A 21,266-nucleotide genomic window follows, 5' to 3' on the forward strand; every position below is an offset into this window, starting at 1 on the left:
CCCAACCAGTAATTTAATCAGTTCATATAGGACCACCTTAAGTAAATCAATATGTTTCACCACTTTTGAAATAATAAATATCAAGTAATTAGTTTGACAGAAGAACTTGAATGTGCAATGTTCACTTGCTATGGCTATTATTTAAGTTAAAACAGTAACAGTTTACATTATGTTATTTTTCATTTCAAAAGTGCCAACAGTGACTCAAGCAACACAGCAGAAAGTGAAGCACCTGGCTGTACATGGGTGCAGATCACAGCAAAGTTGATTGAAATGGACCAAAAAGAAATGGAGAGGTAAGAGTGGAAAATGCATAGCAATGCTTTAATGGGAATAAGAACAGCTGATATGAGAGAAAAAAAAAAGATGCACAATGGGGTTATAGCAATGTAAAATATTTGGCTTGGTTCAGTTCATCAAGGGGAATAGTAAGAATTCTGTGTTTCCCAAATGCAAGCTATGAAAAATATAGCATAAAGTCAAGGACAAACAAATAAGTGCTTTCAGCAGATTCAGACGAGAGAATTAAACAAATAAAAATAATAAAAAAGTTATTTAATTTGGCTAAATAAAGAAAAGAACAAAACATTATGCCATTTAAAGAAAAGCCAAAGTGGGTGCAGCAAACTGTCAAGTCCTAGAAATGCAATAAACCTGTACTCAAGATCATTTTCTTCTGTATGAGATTCCCATTAAGCATGGGTGGAGGAGTGTAGGCATTTCTATTTTTGAATACTGTAATTTATTTCCCTTGTGCTTACTTGTGTCAAAGCCCATATTCACTCCAACTGATTTCCCATACAATACGTTATACAATACGCAATTAAACTAGCTTTGAAGTAATTTAAATATCAAAGCCAAAGCAAGAAATTCAGTTACAGTATAACCAGATGAAACAAACCTTATCACCGGCCATCCTCTCCTCCACCAAGACATCAATAGGTAAAAATCTTGGAGCCCCCTCATGCAATGGTCTGTAATATCTCGGGCCCCATCATATATTGTTTGGACACAGAGTACTATAAAATTTTTCAGAGAATGCCCAATAAAGGCCCATACTAGCCATCTGATCTATCAGATCGAACTATTCAGCTGGATATTGTTGCAAAGGACTTCACTTTGCATCTTGTAATTAACACTTACCTGCCTGAGGAAAGCCAATAGCTGGTGCAAACCCTGCAGCCCCTGCATATGGGGAGGATATAATCCCTGGAGCACCTAAAGGATAACGCAAATGAAAAAAACAGGTGTAATAATATATTTACCGGGTATGCATTGCTATGGTAAAAAATAATTTAAAATATATGCTTTTCTAATGTAAAAGGGATTCTGTTATATGCAACATAGCAAGCTAATCATATGGTGATAAAGTACATAAAGTACATCAGTGTGGTTGCCTATATAGTTTTTGTAGCAATCTGTTTGGGTCTGTTTGGACTTCTTTTTTTGTGATTTATTTCATTTTATCATTTGAAACTTGTAATATATCCACTATGCAAACACAGAAAAAGAATAGAGAACAATCTGATAATCGGCTGTACAATATCTGTGCAACGTGTCACTTCAGAGAATGAAGTGGAAAATAATGCTGCCCTTCCCAACAAAGGAGCTACAACAGCTGGATTTATTCTCACACATGAAGATTAATTCTTTGGCTGTACAAATCAAGAGAAGGCTGATATAATATGTTGTCTGAAATTATTCAATAAGTATTCTGAGTATTATTGCATTGTTTCAATTTTCTGCAGTTCACAGTGCTTACATTTACCAGAATTAACTTGTTGCTTAGCAACACAGCATGGTGCATTTTATGTATAAAATGGATCTTAATGCTGCATAAATGTAATTCAGAATTATTCCATTGAGAATGTGTTATGTCATAAACATGGATGACTTCATTATGCAAGTCTTTCTAACCAAACACAAATTGATAAAGGTTTTTTGGTATGATGAAGAAATTCCAAGATTAATTTTAAAAAGGAAAGAGAATATAATTTATTTGAATTGAACTATTTTGTGCAAGAAATAGGGGTTTAACCAAATCATAATTCCTAAAATAACCCACGGTCGCTCTTTATGGTCCACACAGTTCATGCAGATGTAGATCTGTAACTAGATATAAAGAGACGAGGTTTCCAATATATTTATTATGCTGACTTTCTTATACAGTTCCCTAAAATAAAACTACAGAAAAAGGTCAGTCACCCTCTATGATTTTTTTTTTACTTAAAACATGCAACAGTCTGGGGTAATTTGCAGAGTGCTACACCACTGTAGTATTACAGGTGCCTGGAGACTACTCCAGACCCTAAATAGTGAATGGCCAGTTTAAGTTTATCATATGAAAAGGAAGATGGTGCATGATCTTTTTCTAGCACTGCAGAAGCACTTGGACTAGACCAGCTGTGAATATCAAGAATTTACATGTTTCAATATCAAGTCTGCAGGCCTTACCAAATGCTGCAGCCATTGTGGTATCAAGAGAAGGCTGTCCATCTCCAGTAGGTAGATCAAGGCGTGTGAAGTCTCTGCTCTTGTCATTGTTATATTTGACATTAAGGCTAGTCAGCTTGGAAAATTCGATGCGCAGAGTGCAGCATGCATTATATATATTTTGTCCATCTAGAGCCTGAAGAAAAAAGTGATAATTATATTTTTGAGTGTTAAGAGGACAAAACGTATTGTTAAAAAGCAAAGTCTTTGCATGAGAGAGAGATTGCTCACCTGGTGACAGTTAGGAGTTATTACTTCTACAACTGTACAGAATTTTTAGGTTAGAGATTAAAAATATTCTTAATTCTATGAAGCATATTCCAGATGGTTTGTCTTCAAATAAATCTAATTAGAGGCCAATTCGTGTTTGATCAGTGTAATCATTATAATCCATAATTATCAGTAAGTTATCAAAGGTTGAAAAGTAAAAAACAAACAAAAAAACAATGTTTTATCAGGCCCCTTAGTATTTTTTTTTAAACAGAAGAATGAAGGTTTTCCAAATAATTAAAAAAATTATTTTTAGAAGTTCATCTTAATTTAAATTTATAATATTGGTCTAGATACATATGATGATAAATATTGCTTATCAGCCATTCATTTTGTATGACTTTTATGTATATACATATATATATACATTTCTAGAATGGAGAGCACACCAAAGTTCAGGAGCGATACCTGGGTGCCAGAGCAGAAAAAACAGAATAGAGAGGCAGGTGTCGGCACTCACAGGGTTCTCACGATGAAGACTCATGGGCAACAAAGCATAGTAGGATGCAATAAGGTGAGATTTATTGGTCCAACGTTTCAGTTCCTTACTGGAACCTTCGTCAGGGAAACATGAGTGTACACAGAACAGAGTTTAAAAGCAGTATTTGGCGCCAAGCAGCGCGTTGCTAGGCAACCCTACAGTAAACCCAAAACCCCAAACAAGGAAAGTAGAACAAAAGAAGTTTTATGTACAAACCTATGCGTGGTGTCATTATTGTGCCAGGATCCCACATGGACAAATTGACAATCGCTACAGGCAGTGTGCCCCGTGTGCAAGTATCTGTTGAGAGCCGTCTGTCATTCACATTAGGCGCCGCCGCATTGTAATGGCAGCTAATTTACCCCGCTTGTTCGCTCGTATCAAGGAGAACCTGTTCACCGTGTTGATAGCTCGTTTATTGATGAGCGCTACCTGTCATGTGAAAGCCCCGCGGGGGGCCCAAACGTACCCTTGGCGACTCTACTCCATTAGCATGCCCCCAAATGTGCAAACTATACACTCCCCTAAGGTGGCTCTCTGGCCGGCTGACATCCCTGGCCACAACCAGCGATGTCTGACCGTTGCCAACACCGATCGCTCAATGCTGTGCTAGCAGCTAAAGGGGCTTACTCTGTATCGGCACGATGTGCCACGAATGACTCCCTGCACTGGGACATTGAAAAAAATCCGACGTTTCGAGCACCTAACCGCGCTCTTCCTCAGGGACAGGGTTTGTCCCTGAGGAAGAGCTCGGTTAGGTGCTCGAAACGTCGGATTTTTTTCAATAAACCTTTTTGTTTTTTCTACAAAGTCCCTATGTGTGCGGTACTCTGTCTGTCTATATATATATATATATATATATATATATATATATATGAATTTCATCTGCTGATGCACCATGTCATTGCCATGCAGAGCATTTGCTAAAATGGCCCAATCATCATGGCTGTGCAGACTTAATGAGGATGAGACGTTTCTTGAGAATCAATTTGAATTTTGTTTGAAAAACAAAATTTGTCCAAAACCACAATTCGTCCAAAATTGTTCTTCACTCAGATGTAGTTGGTAATATTTTAATGTAAAATATAAAACATTTTAATATTTTTTTTGGACAAAAGTAGCTCACCCAAATGATGGGACAGCAAGAGAGGAGGTTCATTATCCAGAAATTATAAAAAATCCTTTTGTCTACCTGTCTAGCTATATATTTGGAAGTATTGACTGGAAAACATACTGGGTGTTCATGTGGGAAAGTGAAACATGCAGGTGCAGTGGGTTGTGTTGCTCCCTTACAGTGCTGGCGTCCTATGTTCAAATCCAGCTATGGTACTATTTGCATCAAGTCTGTCTGTTCTTCCAACCTTCCAAAATCATACAGGCAGTTTAACTGGTCCTAAATAAAATTGACATAGCGTGTGTGAATGTGATAGGGACTGTAGATTGCAATAGGACAGGAACTGATGTTAATAATGTAAATTATGTATAATATGTATAAGGAATATTAATAATAATACCTGCTATATATTTAATGCACACAAAATTCTACAGCAAACTCATCGTAATACACTGAAGCAACACCTTAACCAAAGCATGGGTGCAGGCTTACAGTCTTAGTAGACATATATTCATATTTATTATGTAACTATTATAATATTTAAATATTTCTACTTCCTCTATGTAAACTCACTGCTGCCTTTGTAACACAAACAATTTCAAAGGAAGAGATGAACATTGGGTAAAAAAAAAGAGTAGGTTCTGTTTTAATAATGTTGAACTGAATACTGATACATGTGCTTATCTATGTTACTTTTGCCCTCAGGCTATAAAGGGGGTTACAGAAAAAAGCAGGACATACGGTATATTATATAGGGTTACCACAAACGGGCCCTTGTGTGTTTTGGCAGTATAATGATTGTGACAAAGTGCCACTTAAATGTGTCACTAATCAACAAAAATGAAGTTCCACTGATGAGAACCAGACAGAAAGCTAACCAGAACACAGAAACAATAGATGGAGTAGATTAAATATACCACAAGTTTTTTTTGCTATTATAAACATACATTAAAGATATCCTTTGTATTGTTTAATTTAGAATAAAAAACAACTGGTTCTGATTTACAGGTACTTTTACATTTAGAAAAGGGGAAATCGCTGAACTGATAGGAAATGTTTGCTGAAAAGCAGAGTAATTTTTACTAACAGGATATTGTTTGCTAGTGTTTATTAAAGAAGTTTCTGAAATACTTATTATAAATGGAGGCTATCCTACATTGTGTGACCTCCAAAGGAATAAATCATTGGCAATCGTATTATATAGTAGCACATCTAAATTGTTTTCAGATGTGCTGGCTTCCAGGGTTATAAAAAAGAGGAAGAATAAACTGCGTGTAGAAGCCAAAAGATTTTAAACAATACGGTGCAATTAGTTATGTACACTTGACAAGCTTTTCCTGGTGAAAGAGAGTCTTTCTGATTGCCCTTGTATTTAGTACACTTCCCTTTCATTCTGTAGGCTTATATATAGTTTTAAGTTAAAGTTTTAAAAAAACAAAATACCATCTGTTGAGTGCATAACTAGGAATGAATTGTTTTTGAACTTTGATAAAGTCTGTATAATGTGGTAAATCAAGCTCATCAACAAAGTTCTTGTTGTGTTTCTTCTGTCACTCAAAATACTTGGTTACAAAGTAAATTGGCACTGGGAAACATATAAAATGTACAAATCCTGCAATGCACTGTTATAAGGGCAGCAACTGCACTGAGCAGATGGAGACAATGATGAAGCCTCCCAATCAGAATGGCCATCATTTAGCCCTATACCCAATAAGATACTGCTTTTGTTGAAAGTGGGCATGTAAGCTAATGCACTCCTTTTACAATATTCAAACCTGCCCAATTGATATCTGCCATCAGATAGGCAGGCCTGCCAGTGGGCCCCATACATGGACAAATAAGCTGCTGACCGGGTCTGAAGGGGCCATATAGACAACTTAACTCTACCCATGTATGGCCACCCTAATACAAACTTAGGTCTAAACCTATAGCCACAATGGCTGTGGATGGCATTCAATAATGTAGCCACCACTTTTATATAATAAAATTATTCTTTGCACTGTAGCACCTTTTGCTAATTCCAACATCTGACAGATGCAATAAAGTTTGTGCGCAGTGACCAACATATCCATTCATTATTTCTTAAAATTAATTATTTTGAACAATATATTATTGACTACACTAATAAGATACGCACAGAAGAAGAGCTCTAACTCCTTATATGATGGGAATGCACACATACCACAGAAGGAAATCACTGGTTATAATGGAGGAGATCAAGTACCTCTGAGAATAGAGTATCCCAATAACCCACTACTGCCCAGAAGTGTATTAAAGCCAACTGTCACCAAAAATACAGAGCTCAGAAAGGGTGAATCCAGACAGTGAAACAGTATCTCCAAATGTTTAGCGGACACCTATAGCATGGAAGAACACAACTATAATAGCATCCATCCTTTATGGATCCTGAAAGTTCTTACAAAACCAGATAGCTTCTGCTAGAACTGGAATATCTATCCAAAATCAGACAATGGAGATTAGTAGCAGGGAAACCATACACTTGTTTCTTTTTTTAGGTAAAAAAAAATTGGGTTACTTTTTTGTGTACTTTGCATACTTTTTTTTTTTTTTTTTAAATGTATATTCTTGCATGCTGGTACCTGTAACTAAAGCAGGCTCACAGTTGTGGCCACAGATACACTGTAAGTACATAGCACATTCTTCATAAATATTTAACTTTTTTAATGTATATATTTTTAATTATAGTGAATGATTTATTTTGACAGTTTAAATTATTCTGAAGCCTTTCATCAAGCGGATATTTATATGGGTGGCAATTACGCTTTCATAAATGTAAGCATTTAACAGCGCAATCAAAATCTGCTGGCTAAGCAAAACTCAATATATGAATGCAACACTAACACATAATCTGTGTGGTCAAGCTTTTTAAGAAAGCTATAAATCTATAGAAACCTACATGCTATATTTGGTCACAGACTGCCATTTAGGCCTGTTTTAATACCCATGTAAAACTATTTTTTTTACATTTATAAGATATTGGTCTTTTACAGTTTGGTAAAACTACTAAGTCAGACATCAGCAACGTCTAGTAACAATTCCCGACACAATAACCTTGGCAATTCACCAAATATTGGATATGACCACACTGATGGCTACTATTCAGCAACATGGCTTGAATTATACAAGGTTAGCACTCAAAGCCTACGCACAGACTATGCAGAATCAGACTGGCCTTCCAAAATACCAGAGGATCTCCTAGCAGGCCCCAGGCAAGGACCATTCCCACCTGCTCTTACATATTTCAACCATAGTCACTATATAAATATGAAAATACTGTTTTCAAGTTATTGTTCCTATGGGGTAAAATCCCTTTTTATACTAGGAAACAGGATAGTTTACAGGCAGCCCAGAAGACATGGGATTAAAATGTATGAAAGGAAGAAAGAGTTTGTTAGTCATTGTTAAATCTATTTCTCCAATTTCTCTCTCTTTTCAGGAGGCATGGCACTAAAAAGAATCAATATCATATATATATATATATATATATATATATATATATATATATATATATATATATATATAGGCATCTGTGTCCCGCTCCCTTAGTTGGTACCAAAGCCCACAAGGGAAACTTCTCAATAACAATGCCCAGAAATTGACCATTCACAACCAAGGCCATTATGTTCCGCCGAGGGGGGGGAAGGCCTACGGAAATCAGAGAAAACGATTTCTTAACAGTGAGTAACAAATCCATTTTTCCCGTCTTTCCTAGTGGAACCAAGGTACCATGGGGATGTCCTAAAGCCACTCCATTTCAGCCAAAAAGGATGTCTAACCTATAAAAACAAGTAAAGGTGTGGATAGATGACCACAGAGGCCATGCTCTTGCAGAACAAGAAAGCCCCCATGTGGCACTAGGGAATTAGCAGACACCTTCAAAGGGGGAGTCCTGCTTTGCACCTTGAATGCTTTTTAAATAGCTTAAAGAATCCATCTTGCAGTTGAGTCCTTGGAAACCCCAGGCCCTTGCGGGGGTACAATAGAGGATGCTGAGATAGCCTGCCTTTCTAAAGGACTCTGTATGTTTCAAGTAGAACTTAAAGGAACAGTAACATCAAAAAATATAATGTGCTGTTGCTCTGCAAAAAAACTGGTGTTTTTGCTACAGAAAAGCTACTATATAAATAAGCTGCTGTGTAACCATGGGGGCAGCCATTCAAGCTGGAAAAAATGAGAAAAGGCACAGGTTACATAGCAGATAACTAGTAGATAAGCCCCATATATCTGTTATCTGCTAAGTAACCTGTGCCTTTTCTCCTTTGAATGGCTGCCCCCATGGCTACATAGCAGCTTACTTATATAAACTATAGTAGTCTTTCTGAGGCAAACACACCAGTTGTAGCAATGCAGGGCAACAGTACATAATATTGTTATTACTTTTATACACTTTCATTTTTTGGTGTTACTGTTCCTTTAAGGGCCTGAGCCGGGTTCAACAGATGAAGTGCCGATTCCTTATAAGATTTTGGCCCCGGGCAACAATTAACACCACTTCCCAATTAATGTGGAACTCCGAAACAACCTTAGGCAAAAAGGACTGGTGCGCATCACCATCTTATACCATATAAGGTGACCTGCAGGAAAAAACACCTTGCTCTGAAACTCTCCGAGTAGAACAAACAGCTAACAAAAAGGCCACCTTCTAAGACAGGTGATGAAGGGTCACCCCACTTAAAGTTTCAAATGGAGAGTGCTGAAGACCCTTCAGGACCAAATTCAAGTCCCAATGGGGAAGCAGAGTCCTGAAGGGTGTTAATACCTTAAAGGAAGACCTGAACGTCAGGGATAGCAGCAATTTCTCGGTAGAACAAAACATCGCTGAAATCTAAACTTTCAGAGAAGACAGACTGATGCCTTTTGCCAGGCCACCCTGGAGGAACTGTAGGATCCTAGGAACACAAAACATTATCACATAATTCTAAAAATATCTGCTGCACACAATGATAATTGGGCGCTGATGACTGCTGGCCTTCAACATGGTGGTAGCAATTCAAGGGATATGCAAGGGTTCTAACACCAAGCTCATCTCAGCCAAAAAGGAGCCACAGGGATCACCAGAGTTCATTCGTACCCGATTTTCTTGAGCAGTTGTGAAAATCAATGCCAGAGGCAGAAAAACATAAACTAGGCTGAGGCCACTGGGTTACCAGGGCATCCACTCAAGCAACATGAGGATCCCGATATCTTTCTAAGAATACTGGAGCCTTAGTTTTTTTTCCTGTCGCCATCATATCTCTTGGACTGCCCTATCTCTATACCAGATGACTGAATACATTTGGATGTAGGGCTCACTCTCCCAGATCTATCTGATTCCTGGAAAAAAAAAAAAAGAACAGTGTATGTTCTGAACTCCCAGAACATACACCGCAGAAATCATTGGAGCCATATCCTCTGGCCAGTGTAGTATCCTTTCTACCTCTTTCATGGCTGTTGCACTGCAAGTCCTTCCCAGGTGGTTGATATAGGCCACTGCAGTGGCATTGTCCAACTGGACTCTCACCACATGATCCCGTAATAGTGGGGACCACTGCAACAGAGCATGATTGATGGCTCTTATCTCTAGGACACTAATGGGAGAAGGGCTTCCTGTGCCAACCATGTACCCTGAGTGGACCTGTGACGGTAGACCACTCCCCAGCCTGATAGGCTGGCATCGATCATCACTATCTGACACTCTGGTGAGGGAAACATCTTCCCCTTCCAAAGATTAGATTCCTCTAGCCACCAGGGTAGTGATTGCCCTCTGCTCTTCGAAAGGGAAAGAAGGCTGTTTAGTGAAGTCGTGTTCAGAGAGATTCCATAAAATCTCTGAAGTTTCCACATGTAGAACTGGACGAATGGTACACCCTCTATTAAATATACCATTAGGCCCACTTTTCTCATTGCATGGCAAAAGGAGCAAGAGGGATTCTGCAGACTAGTAACACTGGACAGGATGCATTTTGCCTTGGTGTTTGGTAAAAAGAGTCTTCTGTGTGCCTTTTCCAAAATCATTCCCAAGGACGTCATCCTTTGACTTGAGACTAGTGAGGACCTTTCCACACTCAACATCTGTCACAGGTGGCCTAGAACTGACATTGCTGATCTAATGTTCTTCTGGGACTGTCCTATTATTAACAGATTATCCAAATACTGGGTTATGGAGATGCCCATCAGCCAAAGATATGCCGCCGTGTAGACACAAGGCACATCAGTGAGGCCGAATGGAAGGGCCACAAACTAAAAGTGTGTGTTGTGGAGGGTGAAGAAAATATAACTGTGATGACCTGACCATATGGGAATGTGGAGGTAGGGATTATCTGATGTCCCCAGCCGCCAGGTATTCCACCTGTTTTAGCATTTGAATCACCGGACGGAGACTCTCCATTTTGAAGCTTGTCAACCTCACAGTCTGATTAGGTGCTTTCAGGTATAAACAGAGCACCGTGAATGTTGCCTGTCAAGCAGAAAGCTGCACATTGCCAGTGTGAATTGATTCTTTTTAGTGTCCTACCTACTGAAGAGAGAGAGGGGATTAACCCCATGGTGCCTGTTTCACCCTAGGAAAGACAGGGGAAAGTATTTTTCAGAAGCCTCATGTTAGCACAGTTATAGCAACCAACTTGTGTCAGTGATATAGGCAAAAAGCAGTTCATTTTTCATGTTCAGGAGTAGGATTATGTATGTAGCATATGAGGCAGGGACCACCATCCTCTTGTCTCTTTGACTCTTAACTTATTGCAACTGTACCTTGTATTTATTGTTATACCTTTATATACTATTATTATCTTAATAACCCCGTTTGTATTAATCTATTCTAAGGTACAGCGCTGTGTACATAAGTAGCACTTTATAAATAAAGAAATACATACATACGTCTATGCTGTGTATGTATACTTGAGGCACAATTAATTTCAGTGGGAAAATGTTTGCTGCTTTGTAAGCCATGTGCACTGAACTAGGGATGCATCAAATCAAGGATTCGGTTTGCTATTCAGCCTTTTTCGGCAGGGTTCGGATTTGACCGAATCCACGGTCCTGGCTGCACCGAATCCTAATTAGCATATGTATAGCATATTTGGGAGGGTTAAATGTCGCCACATGAACATGGAAGTGGAAAAATTTTAGCTACGCGACATTAAACTTCTGTATCCTAATTAGCATATGCGAATTCAGATTTGGTATTTGGCCGAATCCCTTCCCATGGATTCGGCCGAACCAAAAAAACTGGATTCAGTGCATCCCTACTGAAAACTGTGGTGGATTTTGGACTTTAATCTGATGGCACACAGGATGTTTTCCATGGGTGTATTTTAGAAGTTTTCAGGGGAAATTCAAAGATATGCCTTGTGTGTCATAACCCTTCAGACCACAGCAACAATAAGAGTCTTGAGAGTTAATGTAGTCAACCGAGTTGCAAAATGTACAGTAAGGGCAGTGATGATTGAAAATCCAAAATAATTGTAAAAAAAACGCTCATTTTGGAAGAAGGAACCACCAATTTTTTTTTTTTACCAAAGCTATCCACATACAGCCAATGCACTGCTGCTGAATAACAACGTTGGTCAAACTGACAAAGCCAACCTTTCCACCCTGGTTATCTGAAACACCGGGAGTACTAGATGTCTGGTTGTCTTGCCTGTTGTTGACTCTTGTGGTCTACCAAACTTCAGTGATGTGCATACACTGGATATAAAAAGTCCATACACCCCTGCAAAATGGCAGGTTTTTGTTTAATTAAAAAAAAAGATAAATCCACCTTTATTGCAAAATTGCCATCTATTCAAAGAACTTGAAAACAAATCAGAAACATTTTAGTGAAATGAAAATCAAAAAATAAAGCGGATAAGAAAAGATGTGGCTGCATTCAGAATCAACCAACCAGATTAGGTCTCAATTCAAATAGTAGTTAGTATACACTAACAATAGTATACACAATTAAAGTGGCTCTGATTGAGCTCAGATAAAGTTTGGCTTATAGAATGCTCTTGGTTTCATACTCCAAAAGCCATGATCCACAAAGAACTTTCAAAACAAGGCTATTTGGTAGTGATAAGTAAAATTTTTCGTCAGGTTTTTCCACAAAAAAAACACCCACAGACTTCAATTGGTGAAAAAAAGTCCCATTGATGCGCATTGACTTCAATGCATATGGTAACTTTTGGATGTTTCTCAAATTTTATGGTGATGCGAGACAGGACAGATTCGCTCTTCACTACTATTTGGCCATAATTCCAAAAGGTGTTTGCTGCATAACTATTACAGCACATCATCACAAATACACCATACCCACAAGAGAAGTATGGTGGGGGCAGCAACATGCTTTGGGGCTGCTCTTTATCAGCTGGAACTGGTGCTTTAGTCAAGGTGGATGGAATCATAATTAGCTCCAAGTATCAGTCTATTTTATCACAAGACCTTCAAGCAACTGCTAGGATGCTGAAGATGAACAGAAACTTCACCTTTTAGCATGACAAAGACCCAAAGCGTTCGAGTGACCTGAAGATGCCCTCACAATTTGATAATCTGGAAGGAGGAGTAGGTGAAAACTGCCAAAACAGATAGAATCAGAGTGCTGTATTAGAATCAACAGGTGCTTCAACCAAGTATTAGTTTAGGGGGTGTGCACACTAATGCCACCAGGTTTTTGTATTTTTCCTTTTTTAACTAAACTGTTTCTGATTTGTTTTTTACTTCTTTTTTTAAAGATGGCAATTTTGCTATATAGGTATTATATACATTCTGATAGGATGTGTTTCGTTTCTTATTTTTTATTAAACAAAAACCTGCTATTTTGCAGGGGTGTGTAGACTTTTCTATATCCACGTAGATTCTTCATGTACCTAAGGCTACAAAGAAACAGTGTTGAACTGGGTCTACAAGGTTTTTGATGTAGGCTTCTTTGCTAACCAGATAATATTCTTGAAGCATGAGTAAAATAAAAATTAGAAGTTAGTTTTGCAAATCAGCACAATTTGCTTTCAATATAAAGTCATCAAATGAAAAGAGAAGTATTATACGTAATGTATAAAAACAAACATTAGTAAAAGTAGTAGTAGAGCTCAGAATCACACTAAAATGTTGCTGCATAATTGTTATTATGTTATAATTCTAAACAACTTTCCTACATATAGTAAGCATTTTGTACCACTGTAAAATTATTTGTAAATATAATTGCTGTTAACCCTTTAAGTGCCCCACTCGTTCCCCAGCCCCTAGGCGACGAGCACAAGGGGTGGGCGAGTGGCCCCTGGGGCCCCATAGCAAATACCTGCAATCCACGTTGGCTTGCTCGGCAGTGCTTCTCCCTTCTCCAGCTTCCCCCTCTGGCCCCCCCCTCCTTCCTGCACCGCCCACTCAGACCCGACTTGCAGCTGCCTGTCTCCTGTGTCTCTCCTATCTTCCACTTGCGATCTCCAGCTTGTTCTGCCCAGGTAAGTACCAAATACACACACAAATGCACAATCACACACTTATTACACCTTATTACACTAATACATACTTATCTTATACTTACACACAAACACATACATTTTGGGGGGGGGGGTTCACACAGTCACAGCACTTACACTTACTTGCACACACAAAACACATTTTACCTAGTGTACACACACACTTACACACTTATGCAATTTTTTTTTTTTTATCGCATCGTTTTTATTCTTGCCTGAAAAAATGTTTTATTGCCATTGCGGATAGCCTATTCGCTAACCGCACTGCGCAATACCTTTTATGTATTATTTTGGTGTTTTTAGTACATTTTCTGTGATTTTGGTGCATTTTTAGGTATTTTATTGCATTTCTAGCCATTTTATTGCATTTTCAGTTATGCATAGTTGTTGTTCGCTTGACTTTGTCTGTAAAACTTATTTGTCCAAGCCAAAATACTCAAACTGTTATTCTGACTGCAGATATTACTAGCCAAAACAAAAACATTGATTTTAGTGATTTTTTTTTAGCAATTTTATTGCATTTCCCATTGTTCTTAGTTACTTGTCTTTGCACATGGACATTTTGTCTGCTGTATTTCAATTAGGCTTCCTCTGTACCCCACATAGTTTGGTAAATCTATTCATATTGGGCATCACACAGTTCAGTAGACCCCTGGCGTTCATACTTAGAGTGTTTTATGTAGGTACGGTACAAAATGTTGGGGTACATAATGGGGTAAAATGCAAGCTTTGTGACAATTTTCAGAAACGTCATAAAAACCGTTCTGTTTAGCATAGCTTTGTAGTTTGGTAGTTTGCAGTAGAAAGATGTATTTACCCATTTTTGTTTTGTCAGAATGTGTACTTTCAGAAAATATATGGTTTTCTAGGGTCTCTTTACTGTTAGGGGGTCTTATGGCACATAATTCACATGCCGGTAGCTTATATTGCAAAGTATACACTTTGTATGCACTAACTTCCTTTTGGGGTCTCTAAATGCCAGATACCTCAGTGATCCTATGCACAATGGGCATCAAACTGTTCAGTGGACCCTTGGCTTTCATATTTAGGATGTGTTTTAATGGTACCTAATGTTACGTGGGAGATAAGGTGCTTGAAAATGGAAGGTTTGGTGCGATTTTCAGGTATTTCATCAAAACTGGCAATTTTGGGAAAGCATTGCGACTCTGTAGTTTGGAGTAGAACGACATGGGTGCCCATTTTGAATTCACCTGAATGTGTACTTTCCGAAAATATATGGTTTTGGGGGGTGTTTTTTTTGTGTTTTTACCCCACAGAAAATGCAGTAAACGTGTTGAATTTTCAGTAGCTAAAGAGATCTCCGGGGGAATTTGTATGTACTAACTTTTTTTTGGGGTCTCTAAATTTTAGATACTTTGGTAATCCTATGCACAATGGGCATCAAACTGTTCAGTGGACCCTTGGCTTTCATACTTAGGATGTATTTTCTTGGTACCTAATGTTATGTGGGAGATATGATGCTTGAAAGTGGAAGATTTGAAGCGATTGCTTTGACTCCTGAAATAATGTTGTAAGCTAGCTGAACAGACTTGGAGGTGAACTGACTCTGTGTGTTGTTTTAAGAGTAAGGCCCAAAGAAAAGAAAGAGAAAAACACTATTTTCAATTGCAATTACATTTACAAACAACATTAACACATCTAAACATGTTTGCTAAACATATAGAAAATTTGCTTGGAACTCCATTTTCTCTCATTAAGCATTTTAGGTAAGAATACAAAAGGTTTGCTAAATAATAATCTCTTCTTTATAATAATGTCTGCACTGCATCAGAATCATAAGCAAACTGGAAATCCACGATTGCTCTTTACCACTGAAGTGATTAATGGTTTTCTTTGACCCTTTGATAAGCGTGTGGGTGCAAAACTACAAACAACAACAGAGCAAGGATCATACTTGGAACAAACTCCAGTTAGCATTTCGTAAAAATGAAAATGATGGCTGAACTCCAAAGATCCCTATTATTAGAGATTGCATGGCAACTAGCAATAGATATTTTCCTTTACTACCCTGTAATAAACATGAAGGAAGCATTAAATCATGTTACTTTGCTGCTTAAGCAGACCACCCCCTTTCAGCTAATTAAAATGGAGGTCTGGAGAAGATCAATGTATTTCTGTCATTATTCTTTTCAAGTGGCATTAATTTTGAGTCTCTGGCTTCTACTTTCAATACTTTTTTGCTAAACCAGATGTCATGTTTGTTTTAACACTTTAAGGGTGGGTGGTGTGTGGCAGCACAAATGAATGCAGCTCTTGAAGGTAAGGCATTTATTCCACTTCAGAATTAAAAGTTATTGCATCCATTCTCATTTAAAACAAGGAGGAAAAAATCAGGGATAATAAAGTATTTTTTGGAGATTTACTGTGAATTGTTCATGTCTGTAACACTAATATGTGATGCCTAAAGGATGCCAGGATTAAGAAGTCCACCACACCTAACCTTGTCCTGATAGGTACTTAAGTTACAGGTTCTTAAATGTACATAGTTTATACAACATACTCTCAGCTTTTCTATAATTGGAGATTGCCATTTGTATTGTAATTTATGCTGTTAGCTAGTGGCATGTTCTTGAATCTTGTGCACAGAGTCATAGATTCATAAAAGTTCCTCTCCCACAGCCAGCAAGGACGTAACCCCCCCCCCCCCCCCCACCAAAAAAAAAATGTTTGCCTAATAAAAGAAAACAATTTTTCCAAGCAACTTTCCAATGTGAATTTATTACAAATGTTCACTGTTTTAAAGGTTATTTGTAAATGTAATTGCTACAGCAGCATTTACTGAATTTCTAGTTGTTACTTTTTAAATAATGTTGCAAAGGTCAGCCTCCTCCAGCAAGGCAGGTCTGCCAGTCTGCTGGCTTGTGGTACACTGTTTCAAGTGCCAGAGTCAACAGGGCAGAAAATGGTTAAGCAATGTGCACAGTGGTAAGAGTTGTCCCTTAAACCAGTGCTGTCCAACTGGCGGCCCGCGGGCCGCATGCGGCCCTCGACCCCCCTCTGTGTGGCCCCCCACCTCTCTGGCAGCTTTGATGACTTCATTTTGTGTTAGCTTTAAATTGTATCAGTACTGAGATTAAATGGCCCCCTGCATGGTTCTCACCTCAGATTCAGGCTGTAATCCCCCTGTATTGTTTAAAAATTTAATCCCCTGTGTTGTTCACACCTTTTAATCTCTGCATTGTTCATCCCCTGCAGTGTTCACACCTCAGGCTCGGGCTGTAATCACTCACATTGTTCACCTCTTCACACCTCATTGTATGTACTGCCTGGCCTATGCTGCCTGTGTATAGGCAGCATAGGGTAGGCAGAGTATGGCACATAGGTAGCATAGGGCAGGGAGGGTATGGCACAAACAGGCAGAGTATGGCACACACAGGCAGCATAGGACAGGCAGAGTGCTGCCTGTGTGTGCCATACTCTGCCTACCCTATGCTGCCTTTGTGTGCCATACTCTGCTTACCCTATGCTGCCTGTGGGAGGTGAACCTGGCAAGGGTTTGTTCTGGGAGTTTGTTAGCAGTTGGAAATAAAATTAAATGGTCCCTAAGGTGTGTAATTTTATGCTGGGGGTTGCTGTGCTATCCACAGGGGAGGATGAGGCATATGGATTTAAGAGTGTGTCTTAATATGACATAATATAATTCTTTAACATATGAATGATGGTTGATATCCCTGCAGTGACCATTGTGATAAAATGGGTGTGGTTTGAAATGGGCGTGGTTTAAAATGGGGGAGTGGCCAAAACTAGCTTCCATTAGCGGCCCTCCACCATATATGCAAGAGAAATTCCGGCCCTCGGCACCGCAGAAGTTGGACAGCACTGCCTTAAACAGTTTTACATTATGCAATTTGCAGCCACCATTATTAAACAACCACTAGCAAAATACTGTAGATGTTGTGCAAGCTCTGTCTACCTTGTTGACATGCATTTGTAAGGCAAAGCCTTGTTACATTGCTACTAGATGTGATAAAGCAGCTCTACAGCAGGATAACATTTCCTCACCAAAGTTTCCCACCTCCTAATCTGTGTATCACCTCACCTTCAAACACACTTTTTATAGTTTTCTACAATACATCACTTACATTAATCAGCTTGAAAAAGGAACTAAAATGTTCTGAAAGCTTGCTATGATTATCTTAGTTAGCCAATAAAGGTATCACCTTTACACCACTTTTGTTATTTTTTATTTCAAAAGGGTTACCCTGTAAACATTTTTGACTGGCTAACACGGTACATCACCTTATCCTGCATCATTAATCACCTATATAACGGCTTACACTTTTCACAGATACTAGTTAAGAATAAAAGGTGCAGATGCATTTTAGAGTGTTTGCACAGCCATTGTCACTTATCTCAATGTTGCAAAATAGGTCAGCAATTTTAAAGCTGGATCCCAATACCCTTCAGGCACATTCATTACTGAGTACCATTGTTTACTAGGCACATCATTCCACAAAGCTGCTTTGTGCCTCTGATAATGCAGAACATATGGCTGCCAAAACTCAGGGATAACAGTAAACACGCAAATAAAACCCAAAGACTTATTACCATACAACAATGTTTTGCTCTTACCACTTTGGCATGATGTGCATTCATTGGATCAGCATACTGAAGCAAAGCCTGGAACTGGTTGTTCTTAGTAAATGTGATGATCTTGATTACAGTTCCAAACTTTGAAAAGATCTACAGTGTTGAACAAAGAAAATTTTAAAAAATTATCAAAAACAAATCTTTTCAATACATCTCATTACCTCAAATAAAAAATATAGAGTGTGAAGGTGGGCATATGTGGCATAAAAGCTGCCAAAGGACCGCATCGGCAGCTTATTGACCTCTGTATGGGGCCCTCAGACAGGCCTATCCAACCAATATCTGGCTGAAAATCAGGTAGATATCAATCAGGCAGTTTTAAAGTGACAGTTAGAGTGGGCGTGGCATCTTCTCATGTATGCAGTCCTCCGACAGCCTGCATTCAATCAATGAGTCAAACGATCAGATCACTTATATTACCCACCTCAAGGTGGGCATATCAGGTATAGATCAGATTTTTTGTCAGTCTTGCCAAATGAGTAGATCTTTTAGTGTATGACCACCATAAAGCTTAATCATAATCATAAAAGGCATTTAAAAGTTATAATTCCTCCTGCTAAGCATTACCCACAAATTAGTATCAAATAAGGCAGTCTACTTCCAGTCATTTTAGTAAATTAGGCAAGAGCACAAGGCATAAATTTTCTATGTAAACTAAAAGAAGCGGCCAGTTGCTTTTAGGAGCTAGGCAAATGAGCACATGCAGCCTTGTGGCCTTGATCAACTCTACTTCACTTGATGAGCAATTTATTTAGAACTGCAAAACAACATACCCTAAACAGACAATAGGTAATAAATAAGTGCTTAGTACTTAGCTACTATACCTGATGCAGGACTTCCAATGTGACAGGATAAAATAGATTTTCCACAATAATTCTGAGGACTGGACTTTGTCCTGAAAGGACCAAACCTTCACCCCCTGGTACACTTGTGAGTGTAAGACCGCCAGACTGGAGAGTGTTCACAGCTTGCAATGCAGCCTGTGCTCTCTGCAAGAAACAAAATCAATGTGATCATGCAAATTCCAAAGTTGTTCATCAACATAAAGGCTGGGCAAATTAAGTATGAATGTATCCACTCTATTCAACAAGAACCCTGGTCCATTAAGTAAGGCCTTTGGCATCTGTTTCTAGGCAGTTTAACTCAGGTTCAAATATTTTACATTGTTTACGGAGAAATGGTAGGCCACACTATCGAAATACAGGTGTGGGATCAGTTATCTGGAAACCCTTAGCCAGAAAGTGCCAAATTATGAATGCACCGAATTGCAATTAGGAATGCACCAAATCCAAATATTAGGATTAAGCTGAATCCTTAATATTTCATGAAGGACTCCAAATCCTGGACCCAAATTTGCATATGCAAATTAAGGTAAGGATTCTGTTCAGCCAGGCACTTGTATGCAGCCAAATGCTTCAGAAAAAGGCTGAAATTCGCCTGAATCCTGGATTTGGGGCATTCCTAGTACAAATTTTTATTTCCTAGAAGTGCTTTTGTCAAAGCTCTGTGACTAGCAATTCCACCACAGATTTTGAGAAAAAATGTAGTCATGCACGTATGGATGAATCTGAAGTCATTTGGCAGAATTTGATTAGTTAATCTAAAAGTCTGCAACATTCACCCAAATTAAAAAAAAAAACAACACTTTTCTCTTTTCTGAAGCATACTAAGTTTTGATGAAATGAAATCAGAGAACCTTGATGAGTAGTCATGTCCATTAGTAAACAAAAGTTTTACAACAGCACTTTGTCTTAAAAAAGGTTCACATTTTCTGAAGTACTGAAGCACATTTATATTTTAGTAGATTATATTAAACACGCAATACTAGGAAGAGCATGACGCAAGAGCTCTGGTGAATATAAAAATAAAATTTAAAAAAAAAAAAAAAAAAAGATTTTATTTACATAAACATACCATGTTATACTTCACACATAAGTCACACAAAAAGGCAGTACCCAATAATATTGTGTATTAATACAAAATGTTAGTTATGTATACCCCTCTTATATAAAAGTTAATATTAAACAAATTGCTTGGGGAGAGAGTATTTTGCAGATTAAAATATAGCAATTGTGCTTTAAAGTGATTTGCATGTTTTATAAGTGAAAGCTGGAAAACAAACTTTGAAGCATACTAAGGCGTAGGCCGGCACCATTGCCACAGCTCCTAAGACCAGCTTGAGTTTTCTGCAGGCAAAATGGGGAGTCAAAACACCTGAAATTAGCTACCCATCGTTAGGACATGCTAGCACTGCCATATTGGCACAGCTGAAATGGGTAACACCATTCTCTGAAACGGTTTAAACAAAATCCTGTAAATGTGAGCAGGGCACTCATGACATTTGTATTCGGTCACCCTTGTTTGATATTGTCAGATCCCTGTTTATTAAAATTAATGTAAAATGCTGTGTAAGTGCTGGTGCTATACAAAAAAATAATAATGATGATGGAGTAATCAGAATCAGGTAAGAATCATTAGTGGCAATGGCCACTGTCCTTACTTATAAAGAGATCCACAAAAATGCCCAGCTTTTACGCACTGCTATTTTTCTGAAGAAAAAATTGTGGAAACAAAAGAATTCATTTGACATTATCCTAGCAGACACTGGCAATTTACCTCATACGATATTGTGCTTGTAAGGCCAAAACAGGAAAGGCAGATGTATTTGTAGACTGCCAGCTAGTGACTGGTCTAACGTGGAACACTCTTTGAGATGCCAAGCACAATTAGCGTCAGCTTGCAAAATTCTCAATGAGTTTCTGCAGTAATTTAATTGATGTGGAAGAAATGCTCTGTGACACAAGGCTTATACATTTTTAAATGTCTTAGGACAGTGATCAAATTT

General features: G+C 38.3%; 1 protein-coding gene across 10 annotated transcripts in view; it reads right to left on the reverse strand.

Moving 5' to 3' along the window:
• ptbp3 (polypyrimidine tract binding protein 3) overlaps positions 1 to 21,266 on the reverse strand; it is a 129,937-nt gene that overhangs the window by 15,378 nt on the left and 93,293 nt on the right. For all 10 annotated transcript variants that reach the window (XM_012956445.3, XM_012956417.3, XM_012956431.3 and 7 more), the window contains 4 exon segments: positions 19,246 to 19,410; positions 18,404 to 18,514; positions 2,455 to 2,629; positions 1,144 to 1,218 (listed from right to left, as the gene is read on the reverse strand). In XM_012956445.3, the coding sequence (XP_012811899.1) occupies positions 1,144 to 1,218; positions 2,455 to 2,629; positions 18,404 to 18,514; positions 19,246 to 19,410 (526 nt within the window).

Source organism: Xenopus tropicalis, chromosome 1 (assembly GCF_000004195.4).
Source record: "Xenopus tropicalis strain Nigerian chromosome 1, UCB_Xtro_10.0, whole genome shotgun sequence".
NCBI lineage: Eukaryota > Metazoa > Chordata > Amphibia > Anura > Pipidae > Xenopus > Xenopus tropicalis.